At 40.1% G+C, this 17,513-nt stretch overlaps 7 protein-coding genes across 9 annotated transcripts; 4 read left to right on the top strand and 3 right to left on the bottom strand.

The window, feature by feature from the left end:
* The first annotated feature begins 176 nt into the window (after positions 1-176).
* Positions 177-4,592, top strand: LOC103847169 (transcriptional repressor ILP1). Its single transcript, XM_009124221.3, has 6 exons — positions 177-1,364; positions 1,598-1,765; positions 2,311-2,987; positions 3,169-3,451; positions 3,565-3,854; positions 4,127-4,592. The coding sequence occupies exons 1-6, from the start codon at positions 279-281 to the stop codon at positions 4,317-4,319; spliced, it is 2,697 nt and encodes an 898-aa protein (XP_009122469.1). The 5' UTR covers positions 177-278; the 3' UTR covers positions 4,320-4,592.
* Positions 4,593-4,717: 125 nt separating this feature from the next.
* Positions 4,718-6,387, bottom strand: LOC103847168. Its single transcript, XM_009124220.3, has 6 exons — positions 5,852-6,387; positions 5,662-5,757; positions 5,393-5,570; positions 5,221-5,318; positions 5,026-5,087; positions 4,718-4,925 (listed from the first exon to the last, which is right to left on the bottom strand). The coding sequence occupies exons 1-6, from the start codon at positions 6,311-6,313 to the stop codon at positions 4,766-4,768; spliced, it is 1,056 nt and encodes a 351-aa protein (XP_009122468.1). The 5' UTR covers positions 6,314-6,387; the 3' UTR covers positions 4,718-4,765.
* Positions 6,388-6,712: 325 nt separating this feature from the next.
* On the bottom strand, positions 6,713-8,286 carry LOC103847167 (G-patch domain-containing protein C1486.03). Of its 3 annotated transcripts, XM_033281601.1 has the most exons (6): positions 8,165-8,182; positions 7,969-8,068; positions 7,791-7,869; positions 7,663-7,716; positions 7,127-7,241; positions 6,713-7,010 (listed from the first exon to the last, which is right to left on the bottom strand). In XM_033281601.1, exons 3-6 carry the CDS (start codon positions 7,854-7,856, stop codon positions 6,877-6,879), a joined length of 369 nt encoding a protein of 122 aa, XP_033137492.1. In that variant the 5' UTR covers positions 7,857-7,869; positions 7,969-8,068; positions 8,165-8,182; the 3' UTR covers positions 6,713-6,876. The 3 variants fall into 3 exon arrangements, with proteins under 3 accessions (XP_033137492.1, XP_009122466.1, XP_009122465.1); XM_009124218.3 differs by lacking the exon at positions 7,969-8,068 and having other exon boundaries at positions 6,713-7,008; positions 7,128-7,241; positions 8,165-8,286; XM_009124217.3 differs by lacking the exon at positions 7,969-8,068 and having other exon boundaries at positions 6,713-7,008; positions 7,128-7,241; positions 7,791-7,942; positions 8,165-8,272.
* Positions 8,287-8,364: 78 nt separating this feature from the next.
* Positions 8,365-10,801, top strand: LOC103847166 (NADH dehydrogenase [ubiquinone] flavoprotein 1, mitochondrial). Its single transcript, XM_009124216.2, has 3 exons — positions 8,365-8,558; positions 8,892-10,367; positions 10,512-10,801. Exons 1-2 carry the CDS (start codon positions 8,556-8,558, stop codon positions 10,347-10,349), a joined length of 1,461 nt encoding a protein of 486 aa, XP_009122464.1. The 5' UTR covers positions 8,365-8,555; the 3' UTR covers positions 10,350-10,367; positions 10,512-10,801.
* Positions 10,802-11,908: 1,107 nt separating this feature from the next.
* LOC103847164 (transcription factor SRM1) lies at positions 11,909-14,210 on the top strand. The gene is made up of 2 exons (XM_009124213.3): positions 11,909-12,811; positions 13,500-14,210. The coding sequence occupies exons 1-2, from the start codon at positions 12,456-12,458 to the stop codon at positions 14,026-14,028; spliced, it is 885 nt and encodes a 294-aa protein (XP_009122461.1). The 5' UTR covers positions 11,909-12,455; the 3' UTR covers positions 14,029-14,210.
* Positions 14,153-15,923, bottom strand: LOC103847165 (pentatricopeptide repeat-containing protein At5g08510). The gene is made up of 2 exons (XM_009124215.3): positions 14,959-15,923; positions 14,153-14,863 (listed from the first exon to the last, which is right to left on the bottom strand). The coding sequence occupies exons 1-2, from the start codon at positions 15,883-15,885 to the stop codon at positions 14,252-14,254; spliced, it is 1,539 nt and encodes a 512-aa protein (XP_009122463.1). The 5' UTR covers positions 15,886-15,923; the 3' UTR covers positions 14,153-14,251.
* Positions 15,924-16,340: 417 nt separating this feature from the next.
* On the top strand, positions 16,341-16,892 carry LOC103847163 (defensin-like protein 109). The gene is made up of 2 exons (XM_018655515.2): positions 16,341-16,528; positions 16,609-16,892. The coding sequence occupies exons 1-2, from the start codon at positions 16,390-16,392 to the stop codon at positions 16,746-16,748; spliced, it is 279 nt and encodes a 92-aa protein (XP_018511031.1). The 5' UTR covers positions 16,341-16,389; the 3' UTR covers positions 16,749-16,892.
* Positions 16,893-17,513: the final 621 nt, after the last annotated feature.

Raw genomic sequence — 17,513 nt, 5'->3', positions numbered from 1 at the left:
AAAATAGTATAAATTGCAAAAAAAATTTACAAATTAAAATATTTTAATTTATTTCGTTAGTCGTATTATATTTTGAAACATGCCATTTGGATCATATATTATAATATACTTTCGTTTTCTTAAGAATATTTCCTATATATATATATATATATTTTTTTTTTTTTTCATATAATATAGTCTACAAGGATCACAAAAACAAACGATTATATTCAAAAATTTCGATCCCTAGCTGCAAAATCCCTAATTGCTAGAGAGAGAGAGAGAGAGAGAGAGAGAGAATGGGAAGTAACCGTGCTAGAAATTTCCGGCGGCGAGGGGACGACGACGGCGATGAAAACGACGTTAAAGATCCAACCACCGCGCCGAAACCGTCTCCAGCTCCTTCCTCGTCAAAGCCTAAAAAACTCCCAGCCTCGGAGCCGAAGAAGAAGCTACTCAGTTTCGCCGATGACGAGGAGGAAGAAGATGCACCTCCACGTGTAACCGTAAAGCCTAAGAACGCCAGAGATCGAAGCAAATCTTCTTCGCGTCTCAGCGGTTCGGGATCTGCTCACAGACTTAACTCTTCCACCGTGGAGCATCGTTCCTCATCCTCTTCCACTTCCTCCGCCGTGGCTCCTCCTTCCAACGTGCTTCCCCAAGCGGGCGCTTATACGAAAGAGGCACTCCTCGAGCTCCAAAGGAACACGCGGACGCTTCCGTATTCTCGCCCTAGTGCAGCAAGTTCCGAGCCGAAGGTAGTGCTCAAGGGCTTAATCAAACCTCAGCAGCAGCAGGAGAAGCAGAGCTTGACGGATGTGGTTAGGCAGGTTTCGGATTTGGACTTCGATGAGGAAGGGGAAGCTGATGATGCGTTCTTCGAACAGGCGGTGATTGAAGCTAGAGCCAAGAGGGAGAAGGCGAGGCAGCCACGTTCAACACCGGCGCCTGATTTTATATCGCTGGATTGTAGTACCACGAGTCGTTCCGCTGCTGAAGTGGTTAGCGACGAGGATGCGGACTTTCAAGGAGGTTTCGTCGTGTCGCAGAAAGGTAATGGGAAAGCTGTGTTTACAGCTAATGATTCCATGACGGATAGTGTATATGAGGATGAGGATGAAGAGGAGAAATTGTGGGAGGAGGAGCAGTTTAAGAAGGGTATTGGTAAAAGAATGGATGAAGGTTCTAACAGGATTGCAAGTAGCAATGGAATGCCTTTGCATCCACAACAGAAGGCACTGCCACAACAACCACCGCAGATGTATGCTTATCATGCCAATGTGCCCCCTACCATTGGTCCAGCTACTAGTGTTGATACATTACCAATGGCACAACAAGCTGAGCTTGCCAAGAAGGCATTGCAAGACAATGTTAAGAAGCTTAAGGTATTGCTCTTTGAAGTTGGCTTTTTAATTATTAATCCACCGCCTTCTCTTAGGATTTGTCTAATGTCACCGTAGAGTGTTATTCTAGTTGATTATTAGCTGACTTTGAGCTTTTAAACATAGCTCAACGTAGAGGTTTTCGTATTATTTCGTTGCTATTGACTAGTTAGGAGATTGATTTGATACTGAATTTGGTTTCTGATGAACTGCATTTGTTTTTAATTATTTGCCAGGAATCTCATGCAAAAACCGTAACCTCGCTTACCAAGACAGATGAGAATTTGACTGCTTCGTTGATGAGTATCACAGATCTTGAAAGTTCTCTATCTGCAGCTGGAGACAAGTATGTCTTCATGCAAAAACTCAGAGACTTCATTTCTGTTATCTGCGACTTCATGCAGGTACGCTTTCATATAATGTTGTGCATGTAGTTGGCTGTATACATATTTCTTATGTTGCAGGGTTGTCTCTTTTACTTTTGATAGACCATTAGCAACTGCTTTCATGTATCTTCCTTTCATCTCATTTGACTGCATAAGATCATGTCTCCAGGGAAAAATAAAAGTAATTAATAGCAGATACTATGCCGCATTTCTCTGTTTGATCTTTGATCTCCAACAGAACATTGAAAAATGAGTCGAAACCATATTTCCATCTAATTAGCTAGGTACTCTTGGCGTACATCTTCTTTGACACTTGCAGTATGATTCGATCTTAATGAAAGCAAACGATTTCTTTTATATTGAAAACAGCACTGTTTCTTCGTTTTATTTCGTTGCATACAACACAATGTCTTTCATATACAGAGGTGTATGGATTCACTGGACAGCGTATACCCCTAACATATTTGCATTGGTGCTTTCATTTCCACCAGTATAAAAATTTAGCTATGATAAATACTGCTACTGGATTGCTCCTAATTTCTGCTTCAAATTTTCTTTCGCAGGAAAAGGGTTCCTTCATTGAAGAAATTGAAGATCAGATGAAGGACCTTAATGAAAAACATGCGTCAGCTATACTAGAAAGAAGAATTGCCGATAACAATGACGAGATGGTAGAGCTTGGGGCCTCCGTGAAAGCAGCTATGGCAGTTTTAAACAAACAAGGAAGCAGTACTTCAGTGATTGCTGCTGCCACAAATGCTGCCCTTGCTGCCGCTGCTTCTATAAGACAGCAGATTCAACCAGTTAAGCTTGATGAATTGGGCAGGGACGAAAACATGCAGAAGCGCAGGGAAGCGGAAAGAAGGGCTGCAGCACGGCAGAAAAGGCGAGCTCGATTTGAAAATAAGCGTGCATCAGCCATGGAGATTGATGGATCTTCTTTGAAAATAGAAGGGGAATCAAGCACTGATGAGAGTGACAGCGAGACTTCAGCATACAAGGAAATCAGAGATAAGATACTTTTGTGTGCTGATAAGGTCTTCAGTGATGCATCTGAGGAGTTTTCCCAGCTTTCAATGGTGAAGGCGAGATTTGAGAAGTGGAAGCGAGACTATTCATCTACTTATCGGGATGCTTACATGTCTTTGACCGTACCTTCCATCTTTTCACCCTATGTTAGATTGGAGCTCTTGAAATGGGATCCTCTTCATCAAGACGTGGATTTCTTTGACATGGAATGGTAACTTATTCATGATTTCCAACTTTTCATATTGTCCAAGATTTCATACACAAAACATACCTTGCTTAAATTCACCAGTAGGCATTACTGCATTAGTTTCTTAGCGTGTGAAGAAAGTTAGTAAACCCATTGTTTACCTCGGATTTGTGGAAGTAATCTGACTCATGATCTATGTCTGCAGGCATGGCTTATTATTTGATTATGGAAAGCCAGAAGATGGTGATGATTTTGCACCCGATGATACTGATGCCAACCTTGTCCCTGAGCTAGTGGAAAAAGTTGCGATTCCTAAATTGCACCATCAGATAGTTCGTTGTTGGGATATACTTAGCACCCGGGAGACAAAAAATGCTGTTGCTGCTACAACCTTGGTGACAAATTATGTTCCCGCTTCAAGCGAGGCCCTAGCAGAACTATTTTCTGCTATTCGTTCTCGTCTTGTTGAAGCCATAGCAGCTATTGCGGTATGAATTTGAAATTTGTTACATCTCTTACTATTTTCCTTATAAAATCTCGTTAAGTCTGCTATGTGTATACTGGACCGATAATATCTTATGATCCTTTCTTTGTTCTCCAGGTTCCGACATGGGATCCTCTGATATTGAAGGCTGTACCAAATGCTCCACAAGTTGCAGCATATAGGTTTGGGACATCAGTCCGTCTTATGAAAAATATATGCATGTGGAAAGACATCCTGGCGCTTCCAGTGTTGGAGAACTTGGCTCTGAGTGAGCTTTTGTTTGGAAAAGTCCTACCTCATGTCAGAAGCATTGCATCAAATATACATGATGCTATGACAAGAACTGAAAAGATCGTTGCTTCTTTGTCTGGAGTATGGACAGGACAAAGCGTCACAAGAACTCACAGGTAATAATGACTTCTTTCAAGAGACGAATTACAAGTTTACTTTCTCACACATTGCAGTTCTCATGGTTCATATTAGTGAAACATCATTGTATTCACATCTTATGACGTTGCATCTCGTTCCCCATTATTGTTACAATCCGTCTGCATGAAAATTAAGCTATCGAATCAGGAGTAAATGTGTACATTACATACTTGATCTTGCAAAGTCTAGGCACTTTGGGAGTATTAGTCAAGCTAAAACATATACTAAAACGTTTGATTTGATTGTGCAGTCGGCCGTTGCAACCTCTAGTGGACTGTATTCTGACACTTAGGAAAATTCTGGAGAAAAGGCTTGCCTCGGGACTGGACGACGCTGAAACCACTGGTCTTGCCCGCAGGCTAAAGAGAATACTAGTTGAGGTCCACGAACACGATCACGCCAGGGAAATTGTCAGAATATTCAATCTCAAGGAAGCAGTGTGATGAAGCTTTTATTGGTGGGAAACTGCAAAATCAATTCAGAAATCTGTAACCTCAATGTTATCAGATACACGTTTCTCCCGAGGATGTTTCATTTCAAGATATTTTCGGAAGCCATATGCGGATGCGAGAGTTCTTGTACATTGGCTTTATGTATGTATAACCTCTGAGCGTATACGAGCTTATATAAAGAATATTTCATAATATCTGTATGAGGTTCTACATGGCAAATACAATTTTTCAATTAATATAAGCCATCACTAGTATCTGTGTGCTGCATTTTGGAATTTCTATTACACAAGCCGTCTCATAAACCAAAAGACAGTTTATTTGGTTGGTGATTCAAACTGTCTCTCTGCTATAAACAACTTCTGATTAACTCAAATAGCAGAATGGAAAAAAAAACTTGGAAAAACCTCTAGTATTGAAGTTGTTTTTTAACAGATATCTTAAGGGGTAGTAGTAGTAGTAGTAGTGTCGTCTTCTTCATTTGTATCTTCTATATCCGACGAAGAATCAGCCGCTTTCTCGAATTCAACCATTTTCTCAAGTGAGTCTATGTCTCCAGCTTCAGCAAGGGCGTGTATCCGCAGCTTCTCTGCGTCTTCGCTGCAATTTGTCATAGAGAACGAGTAAGTAAAGGAACATTGCATAAGCATAAGATTTTATTATTACTTTTTGAAAAGCTTGAATTTGAGAGTTAACTTACTCTGTAACTCCGAATATTTCCTTGACAATCAAGGAGTTGTCTTTTGAGCAAAAGTCAGGAAGCTGTTTGAAAAGAGAACACAGTTAGAAAATCTATTACACAGACAAAATATTGTACGCTCATTTGTTGCTTTCATGATCAGATCATCATATATGTTGGAAGAGAGTAAACAGATTCTCTTTACAAATACATTACCTCGGAAAGATAGTAGATTTTTCCAAAAAGCGCCTGCACGGCTAGTTTTCTCTTGAACCCCTTTTCTGTAAACCCTTGCATATTCATCACAACAGGACCTGCAAAATACAAGAGCAATGAAGAAGACTCTAACAAATGGAGAACCATAAAGAGAAGCATGCTGTTACCATACCTTTTTCTTTAACAATACGACGGGAGATCTCATTCAAAACCTCAGGAATCTGAGAATCATCCAAACCAGAAGCTCTCCTGAGATGAATGAGACTCGCAACAAGGTCAGGGTTAAACGGCTTCTCATTCAACGCATAGCGAATGTACTTCCTCAATATCTCCATCATGTTAAACCCTGTCTGAATGTAGACAAAAAACAAAACATCATTCTCATGTTAAAGTTCTGGACTTTGAATGATTACAAAAGATGAAGAAGCATAAAGTTCACACCTTTTCTTCAATTGCCTTAAGCTCAGAGCTATTCACTGTGCCTTCTTTCTGTAACAGCTCATCTATAGATCTACAAAGCATAGCGTTCTGATTCACCTGAAGAGATTCAAAAACACTCTCTTTCAATCATCAGTTCTTGGTTTCAACTAGTAAAGGATCATAAGAGAGAGTGAAACAGAGTGAGAGAGACCAGTTTCTTGCGCTGTGCTTTAGGAGAAGAGAACTTCTTAACGGTCTTGACGAAGGCGGTTACGAACGTGACGCCGGCGTAAGCTAACGGGACGGCGAGCATCCACGGCAGCTTGCTGCTACCAACTCGGGGACCTGGAATCGCTTGAGTCACCGAGCCAGTGAACTCGACTAGGTCGAGCGCCTTCTCTTGAATCCACAGCATATCCTCCTCTACTTCCTCTTCTTCCACTTCTTCCTCCGCCTCGCTCGAGCTCTTCTGTTTTTTGTTCTCCATCTCTGATGGCTTCTTCGACGCTGAGGCGGTGGTCGAGAGGTGATTGAGTCTCGAGGGACGGAGTGAAGGTAAGGAGACGAGAAATGGTGTTTTAGGGGAGGGGCGAGGGAGAAGTGATGGTTGAGTATTGTGTTGAGTTTGTGTCCGGAGAAGAAGTTGAGATGAAGGTAGGAGAAGAGACGCCATTGGGTGATGCGGCGGAGCTGTACGGAAGCGGCTTATCGAGTTCTATACGCCGAAGGTAAGAGAGTTAGGTGACGAAGCATGGTTTGTAACACTGTTTTATTGGGCTTCGGCCCATTTAGTTTTACCCGGTACAATTCTAATTTTAAATCACCCAACGAAAAGAAAATTACTTTTACTACCACGGTAACTGTGAATTTTCAGCAGACAAAAGAGTGGTGTCTTTTACTCGTCTCTGGAGACTTTTATTAACCACTGTCTTCAACTATTTTCATGAAGATTCAGATAAACTTTCCAATATTTGTTCAGTATTCAGATAGAATAGCCTTGGATGCTTAGTAAGCCAATGCAAAGCACATTGCATGAACATATAAAATGGAATTTTACAAAGAAACCATTAGCTTTTGTCTACATAATGTCATTCTCTTTTACTGCGTCATATTATAAATGTTAAAAAATAGTTTTTGGGTTTTGTTTGTGAGCAGTTGAACTCGAGAGTAGATTAAGGGACAATGACTCGAACGCTGAGTTCTAAAACTAGCATATACAATTTTTGGGTATCAATCTTATACATTATCAGGCCAGAACTCCCTGAAGAAGGCTCGTTCGAATTCCTTCTCCTGTAACTGTTTTTCGTGCTCCATCAACTTTCGCATTTTCTTTGAAAGTTTCTTGGATTGCTTAGAGACTTCTTCCTCCTGAAATTTGTATAGTAAGAAAAAAAGAAGAAGATAAGATATATGCCTTAATAGACAAACAGAAGAGGCATGTGCACTGGAAACAATCAGCTTCTACTTGTTGGTTTTTAAAAACATACCTTTCCAGAATCTGTACTGGCTTTCACGGCTTTTCTCTTGGTTGGTTTTTCAGCTACAGCTCCAATTCCTCGTTTGTTATTTTTCAGCTCTGCTTGGACTGGCACCAATATACCCTGTTTGGAAGGACACCAAATGTTTCAGAAAGACATGAATACTTCAATACAGAAACTAGAACATAACGAACTTGATTAATTATCAACAACAACGTATGAGTAAATCAACCAAGACACCTAAGACTCGGAAAGCAAGTTAATATAAGCTTAGTACTTAGTGTGATTGTATAATAACTTAAAACATCAGTTTTTCTTGTTACAACTTCAGTGTATCTTTTGTTGGTGGCCGCAGAAAAAACTTAATACATAAAGAGTAAAGAGTCGACACAGCTAGATTGTACACAATATGGCAAGCATTTCAAAATAAAACCTAATACATAACACTGGAAACAACTGAGAAGTCTTAACATTCCTCCTACTAGGTGGTGAGTGAAAGACTCTGCATTACTATATGCAAGTCCAAGCAGATATGAGTTTTTACCTGTTCAGCGACTCCAAGACCAGTGCCTTCCTTCCACCCTTGCTTCTTTAGGAGCTGCATATTCCAATTTCGGACTATTAGCACCAAACATTAACATCTCAGACAGAACACAGCTCAACAAAGATTACCTGAAAACCAATGTTGGACGAATTGATTGCAGCCCATGAGCTGCTCGATCCAGCAGACTCACCCATAGAGCTCGACCACCTACATTGAATGAATGCACATTCTGCTTATTCGTTGTATGATTGTAGTCTATGCATCAAATGAATAAATGTAGCTGCAAAAGTACAATATGAATCAAACCTTCAGAAAAAAACACAAACTTGGAATGAAAATTAGCAGCTTTAATTTTAGGGTTAACAAATCAGATTGTCACCAAACTCACAATCCCTTATGTTCATAACTGGTAACACGAATTCAAAACCAAAAAAGAGATTTTTCATAAACCATGATCTTGAAATATCACACGATTGGAGTAATAGATATACGTGGAGCTCACCAGCAAAGACGTGAAACTCAAGCAGTCTCCGAGAGAATCGAAACCCTAGAATCGAAGATACGAGCTTTTCGAACCACCGCCTCTGATTGCGTCGCCGGCGTGAGACGGTTGAGCGTCTTAGTTATATTTAAACCGCTTTCTAAAAGCATAACGGGCCTGTTTATTTAGTTAGGTCTGGCCCAATAGAGGCCCATTAGAAATAGTAGACGCGGACTAATCTGAACCAAACAGTTAATTTGGAGTTCGTCGTTCTCAGGTGGGCATAAAACTCAGTGCGTCCACGCTTCACCTTCTTCCTCCTCTACATCTCCTCCCTTCTCGATTATAGAGAACAAAGGCTAAGTCCTCTCTCTCTCTCTCCCCGATTTCTTCGCGGAAAATTTTCGTATCCATGGTAAGCAATCAGTTTCTATCATCTTCCTTTTCATTTTCTAGGTTTTGCATCTTTTTATCTCGATCGCAAATCATAGAGCTTTTGGAATCTAAGACTTGTTTTGTGTTGCATTTATTTCGAATTTCAGCTTAATGGTTTCAAAATGCGACCTTTACTTTCATATAGATCTAGCGAGTTGTGATTGTTTGGGATTTGATTTTGATCTGCTCGTTGTTCTTCGAGATTGGGTTGATTCACTTCCTTTTGGTTTGGTTTGATATTGAAATATAGATTCTTTTTTCAATGTTCACATTTTATATGTAACCTCTATGTGTTATATGCGTTTGATGACAGGCACCTGTGAGGGGGATTCTTGGTTTGCAGAGGGCGGTATCAGTTTGGAAGGAGAGTAACAGATTGGCTCCAGCTTTGAGATCATTCAGCACCCAAGCTGCGTCCACTTCCACCACTCCACAGCCACCTCCACCTCCTCCGCCTCCGGAGAAGACTCATTTCGGTGGTCTCAAGGATGAAGATCGGATTTTTACCAACCTCTACGGTCTGCACGACCCGTTTCTCAAGGGGGCGATGAAGAGAGGCGATTGGCATAGGACCAAGGATTTGGTGCTCAAGGGTACTGATTGGATTGTTAATGAGATGAAGAAGTCTGGTCTTCGTGGACGTGGTGGTGCTGGTTTCCCTTCTGGTCTTAAGTGGTCCTTTATGCCTAAAGTCTCTGATGGGCGTCCTTCTTATTTGGTTGTTAATGCTGATGAGAGTGAGCCTGGGACTTGTAAAGATAGGGAGATCATGCGTCACGACCCTCACAAGCTGTTGGAAGGGTGTTTGATTGCTGGTGTTGGTATGAGAGCTAGTGCAGCTTATATTTACATCAGGGGTGAGTATGTGAATGAACGTTTGAATCTAGAGAAGGCCAGGAGAGAGGCATATGCAGCTGGTCTCTTGGGGAAGAATGCTTGTGGTTCTGGGTATGACTTTGATGTTTACATCCACTTTGGAGCTGGTGCGTACATTTGTGGTGAAGAGACTGCGCTTCTTGAAAGCCTCGAAGGGAAGCAAGGAAAGCCTAGGTTGAAGCCTCCGTTCCCTGCTAATGCTGGTTTGTACGGTTGTCCCACAACTGTTACCAATGTGGAAACGGTGGCTGTTTCTCCTACCATTTTAAGGCGTGGACCTGAGTGGTTTTCGAGTTTTGGTAGGAAGAATAACTCTGGGACGAAGCTGTTTTGTATATCGGGACATGTGAACAAGCCATGTACCGTTGAAGAGGAGATGAGTATCCCTCTCAAGGAACTGATTGAGAGGCATTGTGGAGGTGTCAGGGGTGGATGGGACAACCTGCTTGCTATCATTCCTGGAGGTTCCTCTGTTCCTTTGATTCCTAAGAACATATGCGAGGATGTGCTGATGGATTTCGATGCGCTCAAGGCTGTCCAATCAGGGCTAGGAACTGCAGCGGTCATTGTGATGGATAAATCGACCGACGTTGTGGATGCAATTGCGAGGCTCTCTTACTTCTACAAGCATGAAAGCTGTGGGCAGTGCACTCCTTGCAGAGAGGGAACAGGGTGGCTCTGGATGATCATGGAGAGGATGAAAGTTGGCAATGCAAAGCTGGAGGAGATTGATATGCTTCACGAGGTAACTAAGCAGATCGAAGGACACACAATCTGTGCATTGGGTGATGCAGCTGCATGGCCCGTCCAAGGTCTGATAAGGCACTTTAGGCCGGAGCTTGAGAGAAGGATCAGGGAACGCGCTGAAAGGGAGTTGCTACAGGCTGCTGCTTAAAACCCTTGTTAACGACAGGTTAGCATCTCCCATCCTTGAACTCTTTTAATTTCCTGTTGCAAACTTAAAATGCAAAGATCTAGTTGATTGTTTGATGAAAAGGTAGAGTTGGAGGCTCTATAGTTTCTTTGGTCCTTCATAATCTATGCCTTTTTTTTGCAGGGTATTTGCTATTATTATCGATGGAAATAAAATCTGAAGCACACTTAGGGTTTTGGGGATGCAAAGCTACTTCAGAAGGAGAAGAAGGTTTTGCATTTGTTGAAATGTTCATGTTGAACTTTATTCGAAACTGTATCAGAAAGAGCTCTGTTTGCTCTTTTGCTTATTCTACTTTCTTTCAATGTTTGTTTGTTTTCTCATGACTACTGAGAACACATTTTGGGAACAACGAACCAAACAAAACCTTTTCATATTTAAAATAAAGGATAATGGGGTTTTTATACCGTTCATTACACTCCAAATAAGTTTATAATCACTGGTTCTTTTTGGCTTGTTGTGGAAAATATCTATAGGGTAATGAATGATACAATGATACCCATAGTTGATCTGTATCATTGTGATTAGTCGCAACTGGTAGAATCTTAATCTAGGTGTGACTATTCTCATATATGTTCACATCAAAAAGAGGAAAAGATAAATGTTAGAGAGACCTGTGAATTGGTGGGACAAGTATGGTAGGGGACCGGTCTGGTTGGTGGATGTTTATGGATAAGACGTACGTCACCATCTTCTTCTAACTTCTTTGTCCACTTCTGCAGTTTATTTTCATTTTTCAAGTTCTTTCCTAATCAATAACATTACGAGATCGAGGTGTTGGGAAAGTAAATCTATACATATCAAGTGAACTGAGTACAGTATTTGTAAAAGCTTTGTTGCACACTGACTAGGCACTAAATCACATGTTGCATAAACTGGATAGTGTATTTCGTAGGCAACTTACATGTTCTTATATTGGAAAGTGTCATCTAAAGTGTTTTGAAGAGGCTTCCATTTATTTTTAAACACAGAAATATACTCTAAACTAATACTAATAAATTAGTTTGAACAATTTTTCATATAGTTTTGTAATTTTTAATTGTCTAAATGATAAAAAGTAACATGACAGTACAAATAATTATTATTCATCAATGATTGACTAGGACCCCAAATGTCACCCAAAAATATATCTTGGCACATGCTATAGCATTATGAAAGTGGGAAAACAAAATAGAGGAAAAATCTAATATATTAATTTACCATGGTCCACTATTAAAATTACTTGTTATAATCTGGTTAAAAAAATTACTTGTATATCCTTAATCCACTTAGCAATCAACATAATTACCATCAAAAGAAAAATTAGAAAAAAAATCTGATATGAGAGAAATATTTTTGAGAAATTGCATCCACTATACACAACAAAAACCAAAATTCATTAACTAACTAAAAACAACCTCTCTCTCTCTCTTACTTTCTCTTCCTATCTCTCTCTCTACTCTCTCTCTCTCAAAATCTAATTTCCCTTATTTTTTTGGTTATTTAATAAATAAGCCCAATATTTTTTTTTGAGCAAACATGAGAGAAAAATAAAAAAAAAGTAAGAAAATTGTAAAAAAAGTATATAAACAGAGAAACTGAGCTGTGAGAAAAAACTGTAGCTATCAATGGTGTGGGCGCTTAATGGTTTATCATCACTGTCTCCTTCCCTTTTAACAATGGTGTTTTGACCTCTCTCTCTCCTCCTCTCTCCTTCAACTTGTTGTGGCAATCCCTAATAAACCCCTAATTTTTCTTTCATTTCCATTTTGATTTGCCTCGCGTATACTTCTTCGTTGTGCTTCTTAAGAATCAGATAAACCCCTCTCTCTTCTTTGCTTTTCTTAGCTCATCAGTAAGATACGCCAAAGATATCCTCTTGAAGGGTTTATCGCCCTTATTTTCGGGGAATTCGATTCAGTAGAAAAGAGATTCCCTTTTCGATTCGTCTTCTCCGAGATTCTCTCTCTCTTTAGTTTATCCGAGTTATTAGTGTGTTTCTGTGGATCTCTAGCTTGTGGAACGCTACAAGATTCGAACTTTGCTGATAGTCTGTTTGGAATCCTAGTCTGATTAGATTTAGAAAAAATGACTGTGGAAGAAGTTAGTGATGGTTCTGCGTGGAGTAGGGAAGATGATATTGCCTTCGAGAGAGCTCTTGCTAATCATACAGATGAATCCGAGGAAAAATGGGAGAAGATTGCTGCTGATGTTCCAGGGAAAAGTGTTGACCAGATTAAAGAGCATTACGAGCTTTTAGTTGAGGATGTTGATAGGATTGAGTCAGGATGTGTCCCTCTTCCTTCTTACCGTTCTCCTCTTGACGATGCTGGTGACGATGGTGGAAGCAGTAAGAGAGGAGGTAACAGTCATGACCAGGGAAGCAAAGCGAAGGCTGATCAAGAACGACGAAAGGGTATTGCCTGGTCTGAGGATGAGCACAGGTAAATCTTTATGCTGTTTGTGATTCGTTTCATTCCTTTAGTGTTCTTTCGATTAAGATCAATGACAAATCTAGGCATCGTTGGATGTTAACTTTCTTGTGAATCTGTAGCAAATTAGAGGTTTTGAAGTCATATTGTGCTTAGAAGCGCAAGACCTTAACAGGAACGCTTAGGTTCTTGGTCTCACTTATTGTGGAAGTAAAAGTATTGATTTTAGTTTCTAGGGGGACTAACTCTAGAGGATGCTTCTTATGATTTTGTAAAAGTTTCTAAGGCTCTGATATCAGTGAAAGTATTAACTTGGCATGGGACAGAGAAAGCTGTCCTCATAAATTCTCATTACCTCCTATGTCTTAACTGCTATATCATTACATCCACCATGTTAGAGATGATGGGGAGATGCTATCTAACCCCTGGGACCATTTTGACTAATCTTTTCCACTACTTGTTGAAGCTAGATGCTGTTTATCATATTCTGAAACCTTGAGAAAAAAGGATAGTTACCCGGTCCACCTCCGTTATTGGAGAACCCCACTTTCCTTTTAGAAGGGGACAAGAACATCTTACTTTAATGTTTTAGTCTTCACTTTACACTCTTGAAATTGCTAATGTTTTTGTTAAAGGGTAGATAAGCGTAGAACTTTGAATTATTGTGATGAACTAATGGGATGTCTCTTCTGTGTTGCAGGTTATTTCTTCTTGGTTTGGATAAGTACGGGAAAGGAGATTGGCGTAGCATTTCTCGTAACTTTGTGGTAACAAGAACACCGACCCAAGTAGCGAGCCATGCTCAAAAGTACTTCATTCGTCTAAACTCAATGAACAAAGACAGAAGACGATCAAGCATTCACGACATTACTAGTGTTGGCGACGCAGATGTCTCAACGCCACAAGGACCGATCACTGGTCAGAATCAGAACAACAACACCAACAACACCGGTTCTGCTGCTGTTGTTGGAGGAGGAAACAAATCAGCCAAGCAACCCGCCTCCCAACCAACACCTGGACCTCCTATGTATGGAACACCCACCATAGGTCAACCAGTAAGTGGACCATTGGTCTCAGCAGTTGGAACACCTGTGAACCTCCCAGCTCCGCCTCACATGGCTTATGGAGTCCATTCTGCTCCAGTCCCTGGATCAGTGGTTCCTGGTGCACCTATGAACATGGCTCAGATGCCGTACACCATGCCGAGGACACCAACTGCTCATAGGTAACGTCGAAAGTACCTTTGTTATGATAGTGCTCTCTGTTTAGGTGTAAGAAAGCTGTGTAAAGGATTTAGTTAATATTCCTTGAGCGAGTTTTTTTTATTACTTGTGGGATTTTTACGAGATCGAATAAGAAAGATATTAATCTTTATATGGTTTTAACCTCTGTGAAACCATAAAGTTTGATATGAAATTGAATAAAGAATATGAAAACACCAAAGTCAGTAAATCACATTAGTTCAACAGATTCGGTCATTGTTTTTGAGTCAAAGCAACTCTTGTCTGGCTTTATTCTCCTGGTGATCTCATCAAGAACCTGATAGATCTCATAAGATCTTGGGTGTGATTTATCTTGCACAGTAAAGTTATGAACTTCAACTCCTACTTCCACAAGATAGCTATATCCAGCAGCCTTAGTCATCGTTTCCTTCTTCATCATCTTCCTCATCTTCAAAACCCCATCCCACCTCTCATTCGCGGCGTAGATATTCGACATGATCACACAGTTACCTGGATTGGAAGGTTCAAGCTTGAACAATGCCTCGCTTGCTATCTCTGCAATCTCAACATTGCCATGGAAGCTACAAGCGCCCAAAAGGGTTCCCCAAACGACAGCATCTGGCTTCATCGGCATTGTTCTGATGAGATCATAGGCTTCTTGAAGCTTCCCAACACGCCCCAAGAGATCGATCATGCATCCGTAGTGCTCTAGCTTTGGGGAAATCTTGTGAACTTCCTCCATGGACTTGAACAATTCTTTGCCCTTTGCCACCATCCCACCATGAACACAAGCTAGCAGCAACCCAACAAACGTCACTGCATCAGGTTTCCCTCCTTCTCGCTAAAGTAGCAACAGAGAATCGTAACGTTAAAACTTTTTAAAAACCAAGGGATATCAACCTGCTTGTAATGCAACGACAAGAAGAAAATGCTCACCAACATTTGAGCATAAAGCTCTAAAGCTTGGTCGTGTTTCCCGTGAGTAGCTAGACTACTGATCATGGAGTTCCACGAGCACAAATTTCTCTGCTTCCCCAATTCATCGAATATCCGTTTAGCTACATCTATCATCCCACATTTTGAGTACATCTCTAGTGTAGCATTACTAACGTAAATGTTATCAAAGAACCCGTTCTCTCTAGCGTATCTCTCTAACCTTCTCCCAATCTCCAACGCTCCTAGATTCGCACAAGCGGGGAGAACACTAGTCACAGTAATATGATTCGGTTTCACAGATTTATCTTTCTCCATACACAAAAACATCGTTAAAGCTTTTGAGTAATTCCCATTCTGACAAAACCCAGAGATAACACTTGTCCACGAGATCACGTTCTTACAAGGCACCGAATCAAACAGCTCCATCGCCGCCTTCATATCACCTTGGCTTTTGTAAACCGTGATCATCGCGTTCCACACAGGTACATCTCGGTTAGGCATTTCGTCGAACACCCTGCGCGCACAACACAAAGCTCCCACCTTTGCATATCCAGTGATTAAAGCAGTGCAGCAGAATGAATCAGACTCGAACCCAGATCTAATAAACTGCGAATGAAGCACTCGCAATGTTCGAACCGACGAGATCGAGCTAGAAGCGGCGAAGACGAAATTGAAAGTGTGGTGATTTGGTCGGAGGCCATCGAAGGAGAGGAGGTTGAAGAGGGAGATGGATTCATGGGGCTGGTCGTGGACGGAGTAAGCTTGAATCAGCTTGTTGTAGAGGAAGATACAAGGAGTTTGGTGATGGTCGAACAGTTTTCTGGCGTAGACAAGATTAGGAACACGAAGCAATCGTTGTAAGAGATCTTTGGTTTCGTCTAGGCCAGTTTTGAGACACTGCGCGTGGAGTTGTTTGATCTGATTCATTCCCACGCGCTTACACTTCCCGCGTAATTACTGTTGGACTAATATGGGTTCTATCGTATAAAAGCTGATGTAATGTATTGGGCTCATAAAAGGCTTAAAACTACAGCCCATGTAGTGAACATGTTTTAACAAATTTTTGAATTCTTTATTGGGATCCCATTCTTTATTTATGGTATTCAAAAATTATTATTATCATTATAAATTGGATAAGGATCTAATCAATGTTATATAATCTTCTCAGTATTATATCCCTTTTAAGATTATTATCTCCAGCTTTTTTCTAAAATTATCTCCCTAATATTATTCTTTTGCACCATTTTTAATGGTATATTTATATATCATACTAATCCTCATAAGATGTGACATGTACCTGTCCTAAAACTGTTTGGACTTTGAGTAAGTTGAGAAAATTCAAAACTGGAAAAAATATATACGCTTGATTCTTTAGCAAGAAAACAACTATACAGTTATAACACAGTTAAATAACTAATCTATAAATAGAGTATGATGTTATTTGATTCTGAACATTCTTTACACAATAATATAATGGAATTCACTAAGAGAATTTTGATGGTGTTTGCTCTAACCATTATGTTGGGTATCTCCTATGTTCAGTGTCGTCAAAGTCTGGAGCTCATGCCTTGTAAGAATTAATTATATCTGTTTTTCTTGGTGATCTACCATTGTGAATTGTTCTAAATGTATACTTTTTGGTTTGTTTAGGGTCTGGAGAAAAATTTACTCAATGTTTCGACTCAGGCCCATGTCGGCAAGGAATGATGAAATGCATTGAGTTCTGTACCTCAATGGGAACTGTAAATGGACAATGTAATATTGAAAATATATGTTGTTGCATTCATTAGTGTTACTCTAAAAGTCTGGATCAACGTTGCCTTTTAACTATGGAGGAGAACCCTTGATATGATTACTGTATCCCAACTCTTTATTTGTAGATGAACTATTGTCATGTGCTGATAATGTATGATGGTTACTATATTTTCTTTTTACTCAACATCAATTATCATTAGTTGAAGTGCAGGAATACAAGATTTTAACCTAATATAATCGACATATTCTATTATCACATAAGAACACTAAGATAGAGTCGTTATGGCAAATTTATGTCAGGACTTGAGATGAACTGTCTCTTGACCTCTAATTAAAGCATCTCCACTAAAAACATTAATGGTAATGAAGAAAAAAAATCTGTAGACTATTAAGGCTAAATTAAAATCAATATTGTTTTGCAAGAAGGTAGGTTTATGTGACTTTCAATAATTAAAGCAACAATGTAAGACCACTGAAAAAGACTTGTATTGTTAATTAATGTAGCACAATGAAGATGCTTATTCTATGCCATGTTGTGATTTTTTAATTATTCATGCCACGAGGTCCCAACAACCGTTGTGGATAAAGCTGAGTGAGTAAGTCCATGCACTTATTCAACATTATGGAGCAACGGCCTACTTCCACCCTGAAGATGAAGAGACTTACTTACCTTCCTCCGTGCCATGGTTCTTTTAAAAACGGAGCCTTATTGTACCTGTTTGGTAAACCGCAAGGCGAACCGATCTCCCTCAAGAAGACGAGGAAGCTACAAACAATCTAAAAAAAGGGAACATAGAGAG

This window comes from Brassica rapa, chromosome A10 (genome assembly GCF_000309985.2).
Source record: "Brassica rapa cultivar Chiifu-401-42 chromosome A10, CAAS_Brap_v3.01, whole genome shotgun sequence".
Lineage (NCBI taxonomy): Eukaryota > Viridiplantae > Streptophyta > Magnoliopsida > Brassicales > Brassicaceae > Brassica > Brassica rapa.
This window is presented reverse-complemented; position numbering and strand designations above follow the sequence as displayed.